Source organism: Chelonoidis abingdonii, chromosome 11 (assembly GCF_003597395.2).
Source record: "Chelonoidis abingdonii isolate Lonesome George chromosome 11, CheloAbing_2.0, whole genome shotgun sequence".
NCBI lineage: Eukaryota > Metazoa > Chordata > Testudines > Testudinidae > Chelonoidis > Chelonoidis abingdonii.
In genome coordinates, this window is record NC_133779.1 from 43,340,354 (window position 1) to 43,348,717 (window position 8,364).

Here is an 8,364-nt window from a genome sequence, read left to right on the forward strand (position 1 = left end):
CAGGGAGACAGGCTGTAGGGGAGTGGGTCTCTGGAGGGCCTGGGTGGGAGTGCTCAGCTGTGAGGGGGCAGGGAAGATCTCTGTGTGTTGGGGCACTAGGGAGTGGGGGTTCCATGTGGGGTACTGGGCAGTTGTGGTGGGGTGCTAGGCAGGGGGCTCTGGGCAGAGGTGGTGGTGTGCAGGGCGCTGTGCATTTGTGGCAGGGTCTGGGGGGGACGCCGGGCATAGCAAATCCAGGGGCGGTCTGGCCACAGGGAATCGGGAGTGTGTGTTCTGGTATTGGGTGGGGGGATGTGTGGCACAGCATGGACCCACCTCCCAGGAGAAGGGGCACGCTGGCAGCACAAGGCTGGGCAGGCCATTGTGTGTCTGATAACTGCTGGTTTATAAATAGTACCGTTGCATTTGGCTGGGCAGAGCAGGGCCACCCCTGCTATGCCATGCCCCTGGCCAGCCCAACCCCTCCATGCCATGCTCCATTGCCCCCATGGGGGCCCACAAATATGTTTGGGGCCGGGCCCACAAAAGGTTAATCTGGCCCTGCTCAGATGATGAAAATTAACATGCATTGGTCTGCACTGTTTTGGACTGTTCTCAAGCAGAACCTGTCATCAGCATGAACACATGGCCTCTGGAATGGTGGATGAAGCATGACAGGAAATATGACTCTTTAGCGCATCTGGTATGTAAATATCTTGCAACGCCGGCTACAACAGTGGGAATGCCTGTTCTCACTTTCAGGTGACATTGTGGACAAGAAGCAGGCGGCATTATTTCCTGCAAATGTAAACAAACTTGTTCGAGCGATTGGCTGAAGAAGAAGTAGGACTGAGTGGACTTGTAGGCTCTAAAGTTTTACCATGTTTTATTTTTGAACGCAGTTATTTTTTGTGCATAATTCTACACTTGTGAATTCAACTTTCATGATAAAAAGCTTATTACAGTACTTGTATTAAGTGAATTGAGAAATACTATTTATTTTGTTTTTACAGTACAAATATTTGTAATAAAAATAAAGTGAACAGTGCTCACTTTATATTGTGTTGTAATTGAAATCAATATATTTGACAATGGAAAACATAAAAAAATTGTATAAATGGCATTTTATTATTCAGTGTCATTGTTTTAATTGCTTGACAGTCCTATTATTAACCTTTGATAATTGATAAGGGGAAACTGAAATACAGAGAGGAGAAGTGAGATACTAAAGGCATGTGTGACGGGTTGGATCACAGACACCCCCGCCCGCCGGGAGCTGCCACCCTATGTGCCAAGACTACTTCTGCCCCCTGCTTTCCCTGCCAGATTGGGACTCCAGCACCCTGTCTTGCTGAGCCAGACACTCCCATCTGCTCCAACAAAGACCCAGGGTCTGAATTACTTGCCCCAAAGCTGCAGATTTACCTGAAAGCAGCTAACAGAAGTGTTCCTGTCTTTAACACTCAGATGCTCAACTCCCAATGGAGTCTAAACCCAAATAAATCAGTTTTACCCTGTATAAAGCTTATGCAGGTAAACTCATAAATTGTTGCCCTCTATAACACTGATAGAGAGAGATGCACAGTTGTTTGCTCCCCCAGGTATTAATACATACTCAGAATTAATTAATATGTAAAAAGTGATTTTATTAAATACAGAAAGTAGGATTTAAGTGGTTCCAAGTAGTAACAGACAGAACAAAGTTACCAAGCAAAATAAAATGCGCAAATCTATGTCTAATCAAACTGAATACAGATAAGATCCTCACCAGTTCCAGAATGCTCTCTTTTACAGACTAATCTCCTTTTAGCCTGGGTCCAGCAATCACTCACCCCTCTTGCAGTCACTGCCCTTTCCAGTTTCTTCCAAGTATTTTGGGGGGTGGAGATGCTCTCTTTAGCCACCTGAAGACCAAATGGAGGGGTCTCCCAGGGGTTTAAATAGACCAGTGGTCCCCAACGTGGTGCCCATGGGTGCCGTGGTGCCCGCCAGGGCATCTATGTGCGCCTGCGTACTGGCCGGCGGACAAGCATCCGCTGAAATGCCACTGAAAAGAGGCGTCATCAAGAGGCGTTGCCACTGAAATGCCGGTGATTTTCGGTGGCATTTCGGCGGTGACGCCTTTTGACGTTGCTGCTTCTTGGCAGCATTTTGGTGGATGCTTGTCCACCGGCCACGGTCCTCAGTGGCTCGTCGTCCAGCGCCCGCCACCTGGAAAAGTTAGGGACCACTGAAATAGACTTTCTCTTGTGGGTGGAGACCCCCTTCTCACTCCTATGCAAAGTCCAGCTCCAAGATGGAGTTTAGGAGTCACCTGGGCAAGTCACATGTCCATGCATGACTCAAATCTACTTGAATGTCCTCAAGTAGACTTCTTATGTGGATTGGAACATTCCAAGATCCATTGTCCTCTAAAAGTGTTTCTTGATTTAGTACTTAATTTCAACATTCCTTTCTCCAGGAACTGACCGAATGCTCTACTAAGGTTATTTAGAAATCAAGCCAGTACACAGCCAACATTCATAACTTAAAATACAAAAATGATACATGCATACAAATAGGATTAATATATTCAGTAGATCATAACCTCTGAGATATGTTACATGGCATATGTAGCATAAAACACATTCTAAGCATATATCCATAAAGTCTTATGGGAGGTACCATCACAGCATGTTCCTAGCAGAATTGGGAATAGAACGAGTCCTAATTCCCACTCCTGAGCTTTAACCATTAGCCCATGTTTCCCTCTGTAATTAACCCAAGTTATCCAACATGGCATATAGATTTAATTCTTCACATTCAACAAGGTGCATCTTCCTTCCTCTAATCCTGTGCCCAACCCGAGGAAAGGCAGCAGGACCAGGACTCCCGGGTCCTATTACCAGAGCCGAGAGGGTAGGAGGATCCTGGGCTCCGTGCCCAGCTAGAGGAAGCAGCGGGACCGAGACTCCCGGGCTCTATCCCTCGGGCTGGGAGGGTAGTCGGACCCTGGCCTCCGTGCCCAGCTAGAGGAAGGCAGCGGGACCAGGACTCCTGGGTTCAATCCCCAGGGCTGGGAGGGTAGGACAGCCCTGGGCTCCATGCCCAGCCCAAAGAAGGCAGAGGGACCGGGACTCCTGGGTTCAATCCCCAGGACTGGGAGGGTAGGACAACCCTGGGCTCCGTGCCCAGCTAGAGGAAGGCAGTGGGACCAGGACTCCCGGGCTCCATCCCCAGGGCTGGGAGGGTAGTTGGACCCTGAGCTCCGTGCCCAGCTAGAGAAAGGCAGCGGGACCGGGACTCCCGGGCTCTATCCCCGGGGCTGGGAGGGTAGTCGGACCCTGGGCTCCGTGCCCAGCAGCCCGAGGAAGGGCGCGAGGACCCGGGATCCCGGGGCCTCTTCCCGGGGCTGGGAGGGTCATGTCGGACCTGGGTCCTGTGCTAAGCCAGCAGTCGGACGGGACTTCCCGGGCTCTATCCCCGGGTGGCTGGTGAGGGTAACGCGGACCCTGGGGCTCGTGCCCGCTAGAGAAGGCAGCGGGAACGCGGACTCCCGGGCTCTAATCCCCAGGGCTGGGAGGATGTGTCACGGAGAGTCCCAGGCGACTGCTCGGAAACTGCTCCCCAAAGCCATCAGGACTTGGGACCTCCGTCCCTCGAGCAGCTGTTCAGGGAAGAGCTCCACACGTCTTCACCGTTCCTGGGTCTCTCCTTGGAGTCGGACCCTGGGCTCCGTGCCCAGCTAGAGGAAGCAGCGGGACCGGGACTCCCGGGCTCTATCCCCGGCGCTGGGAGGGCAGTCGGACCCTGGGCTCCGTGCCCAGCCCAGTCGGGACCGGCTCTCTCCTTGGGATGCCCTAGGGGAGTCCCCGCACAGAGCAGACAGGCCGCGCCCCTGGCGGCCAAGCGAGGAGGTTGCAGCGCCGCTGGACGCCGCGGGCGTGCGCCGAGCCGCGCAGCAGGTGACCTGTAGCCGGCCCTTTCCGGTTCCGGTCCCGGTTCCGGTTCCTGTCCGGAAGCTGCCGTGATGATCGGGGACCTGCTGCTTTGCGGGTACCGGGACGGGGCGAGGTCGGGGGGACGGTGGGGGGAGGGCCCGGCTCGCACCCGCTCTAACTCGCGCGCTCTCTCCCCTTAGGACGCTGCTGATGAACGCCGGCGCCGTGTTAAACTTCAGGCTGTGAGTGTGGACGCAGGGAGGGAGGGGTGCGCCTCGGCCCCCGATCGGGGCCCTCCCGTAACCAGCTGGTGCACGGGGCGCCGCTGGGGTCCTCTTGGGAACCCGCGTCTCCCCCGCTCGCCTGGCCGCTGCCCTTCCTCCGTCCCGGGTGCCCGTGGCGTCCCTACTGCAGAGAGGAAGTAATGTGCTCCCTGTCGTGTGGCAGCGTAAGCCAGGGGAATCCTGACCCCCCCCGGGTTTCCATCCCCCCAGTCACTCCTGGCGGACTGCTGCCCGCAGGGCTCTGTGGCTTTGCACCACGTTCAGACTCCTGCTAGATTAATTGTCTGGACCTAAATCCTGGGGTTGGTACTGATAATGCATGTCTGCTCAGAGCAATGTGGAAATAACTCCTGTGTCCCTGCAGGAAGAAGAAAGACACTCAGGGCTTCGGTGAAGAGTCTAGGGAGCCAACTACTGGTAATAGGCTCAATGAATGAACACCTCATCGTGGGCTCTACACAGATAGCTGTGAATGCAGCACTTTGTTCATACAGATGGCTTCCCTCTGATTAATCAAATCTATATGGGAAACCTCTAAGACAAAAGTGCTTAACATGAACCCATTTCTGAGACACCCAAATATGACTTCACTGATCCATCTAGAGCTAGAGTAACTGGCTCACCAATCTCTGCTTACATCCTTGACAGAACAACGTTTACCTAGGGGCTTTGCAGGCACTGCTCTTCCACTTAGAACTGTGACTTGGAGAAGGAGTCCTAAGATTTACAGTGTACATTCCCTCCTGCATTTTTGGACACTGGTATCTATGCTGCAGAAGAACTCAGTGCCTTTATGTGCTGATTTCCTCATTAATGTTTGTGCCTTTAAGTTGCCCCTATGTATTTATCCTCATTATGATGAGTGGTTGAGGTGGGAAGACCACATACTATAATATGTGGCCATGACAGCTGTCCTTTTCCTTTTTTTGGAATGGGGCATGACGTATCTTCTAGTTTCTTTTCCTTGTTTTCACTGTTCATTCTAGACCTATGTAGGTGTCCATGTTAGCGACAGACTGAACTAGATAGTGGCCATCACTTCCAAAATCGCCATTTCTCTTTTGTCCTTTGTAACATTCAGTTTTTATTTTGAACTAACAGCTGATGACATGTTTCAGTTAATATTGACAGTGTAAAGTGTAAATGTGCGTGTCTGTATTTGCTAAAGGTTTTTTCCTTTGATTTTCTAGGTGACAATATCAGGGAGTTCTTGTTGAGTCTCAGGTACTTTCGAATCTTCATTGCCTTGTGGAACATCTTCATGATGTTTTGCATGATTGTGTAAGTAGAACCAGATAGTATCTCATTGCTATAATTTTTTTCTGAAGTTAGACATCTTGGTTTTGTTCCTAACTCCTCCTCTTCTGATTCCTCTGTCTTTCTTTGTTTTGGGCTGCTGTTGAGCCTCATTTGTTTCAACTTTGATCTGCAAAGAGATGTTCACTGACCTTGTCACTTAATGATAATGGAACTCATAATGCATGGTGAATTTAGTTTCTCTGTTCAGATCTTTGTAAGAGATCCAAATTTGAATCTAGTGCTTCTCACCATGGTTTGCTTAAACATGTCAGTTATATTGGAAGACTGAGGCAAATGATGTTAGTAGTGTCTTGAATGTGAAAAAACAAACACACTCTCACACAGAAAAGCCAACCACTTGAGCTAGGCCAGCTTCATAGCCTTGCAGATACCTTCATGCTGCCTCTCAAAACTCTGGATTTGAGCATCATGCTCAGTCTCAATGGACAGGCTGACAAAATATCTGCCAGCTTTTCACCTGTGTAGCTATATGGTCCAATGAATGGAAAAGCAGAATTTCTACCCAGATATGTATTAATGTCTTTTCTGGCTGTAGTGACATTTAATTGGATGACTAGTATACAGTTATACCCAATTCTCAACTACTGTATTTTCTGTTATCTGCTAGGTTATTTGGATCTTGAAAGTCACCCAGAAACCTGTTTGGAGAGCAGTCTTTATCTGGTAACTTGGAGGAGGGTTTTCGGCTGGAAGCATGACCTTTCCATAAAGTAAAAGGCTGCAGTGTTTTCAAAATACCAACAAAGAATTTTGGTCTGTTCTTTTATGTAAGGTCCTAAATGTTAAAGGGATAGGACACATTCATATGCTTGGGCAGATTGTAAAATGGTGTGATTATTATGTAAATGAAAGTAGCTTCTTGTTAAACGGTGGGGAGCACTTTCATGGTTGTTAGAGACACAAACGGACCCTCCTGGACCATAGTTATCAAAAGTGTGGACTGACTATTGGGACTTTTTTCATATCTTTTTTTCAACAGACCCCAATAAATATTGGACTAATAGCAAACATGTTGACCCATGTATACACCCTCCTCTAGCTTGCCTCTATGGACGTGTCTGCTTTTAGGCCTACCAACCTTGATGCTCAAAGCAAAATTGTTCAAGTTTTCTAGCATATATAAATAACTTCTAAATGATGTTGCTGGCCCAGCAACATGATGCTTGGTGTACTGTAGAACTACAACATCTGATGGTCACAAGAATCTCTGCTTTCAATCACTGCTTGCTCTTAGTCTGTTGTAGCATAGTATAGGCTATTTGAGGAGCCACTGCTCTATTGTCTGAGACCAATTTTGCCATTTGTAAGGCATTTTTATAAAGTTAAGCAAAACAATGTTATATTGCTGTAATTTTAATGATTGCCAGTTTTGTATCTGACTATAGAGAGCTGCGTAGCACTTTAAATATCTGGATGTCAGGGGCTGCGCAATAAAGGAATAACTTATCAGGGGAGGCGAAGAATGTTGTTCACTATATCAAAGATAATATTTGCCTGCAAACTGCTCTAGAGAATCTACATACTGAGACAGGTAGATTTTGTGGATATGGAGTTAGTAGAGTAGAGGCCACCAAAAGTAAGTTGGTTATAAATGTCCTTGAAGGTGAAATAACGGAGAATGACTATATAGACACTGTTATTTATACAATTAAATTCCAATAAAGAAGGTCCAGAAGCTCAGGAACAAGCTCCAAAGAACCTGTGGGTTAAAAAAACACAAATTCATCATCAAAAGAAGTAACAGGTCTTGAGATCTTAAACCAACTTCCAAGTATTATGAGAATCTACACATCAGAACAGGCTGAAAATAAAATTTTAAGAATAATTAATTCTTCAGTCTTTTTTTCTTTCTCTTCAGGTTTTCCAAGTTATGAGGTAAAACAGCATTTAAGTAAACATTTAATTTAGGCCTAAGGGAGTTATTGTATGTCAGCATATTTTGTACTTGCTGTTAGTGCACTATCTTGTTACAATATTCACATTTCTTTCATGCAGAAGTGCTCAATGTAATTAAGGTTTTTATGACTTCTGTAATTTAAATATCAATTAAATGATAACCTGTTTTTATCAGTTGATATGTAATATGCCATATGGATGTTCTAGATTCATAGCACACATCTAAGATAGTTACCAAATTTAGTGTAATCAGACTTCTTAAATCATTGTTGGTGATTGTGTGTGTAAATTGTTCATCTCCCAAACCAGCACTGGAAGTTTTTCAAAAAAAAAGGCTCAGATTATACATCCCTGTTTAGCTCTGGTGGGTAATATGTAAATAGATTTGAAGAGAGCAGTTTTATTTTTAGAGGGTTAAAGCTGCTTGGGTTTCTGTTAGCTCCTAGTAGAGTCAACTCGCAAGAGTCAGTTTCATTGTAGAACTGCTGAGAAGATCTAAGAGTTAATTGGTTTGTCCTGTAATTGTGCCTCTTTTTCTCCAGCATTTATTTTTATTTATGAATTGATATTGGCCTCCGTTGGTAAGTAGCTTTGGTGTCCTCTATAACAAAAATAATAGCTGTTTATTATAAAAAGCCCAGCAGTGGAACCCTCACAGTCCTAGTTCTTATTGGCCAGTCAAATCAGGAAGCTTGCCTAAGAAAGCAAATTTTACACTTTGCCCAGAAGCTCCCTAAACTTCATCTCTGGAATGATTAGGTCCCACATGTATAGGCTGTCCTCTGTGAAGAGCCTGATACCAGCCATGAAATTTAACTCCTAGAATGGAGAGGAATCCAGGGGGTTGTAACTTGAGAGAAGACTCTGATAAGTGGGTCCTAGTCTATAGACTGTAATTAATACCTTGCACTGTGTAGTAGGTAGTACATAGGTACTGTATTATGTGCTTCAGAAAGTGCTTAGTG

General features: G+C 46.7%; 1 protein-coding gene across 1 annotated transcript; it reads left to right on the forward strand.

Annotated features, from left to right (window-relative positions):
- Positions 1 to 3,924: 3,924 nt before the first annotated feature.
- SMIM7 (small integral membrane protein 7) lies at positions 3,925 to 7,749 on the forward strand. The gene is made up of 5 exons (XM_032792266.2): positions 3,925 to 4,014; positions 4,100 to 4,141; positions 4,548 to 4,600; positions 5,374 to 5,464; positions 6,111 to 7,749. The coding sequence occupies exons 1-5, from the start codon at positions 3,989 to 3,991 to the stop codon at positions 6,124 to 6,126; spliced, it is 228 nt and encodes a 75-aa protein (XP_032648157.1). The 5' UTR covers positions 3,925 to 3,988; the 3' UTR covers positions 6,127 to 7,749.
- The last annotated feature ends 615 nt before the right edge of the window (positions 7,750 to 8,364 follow it).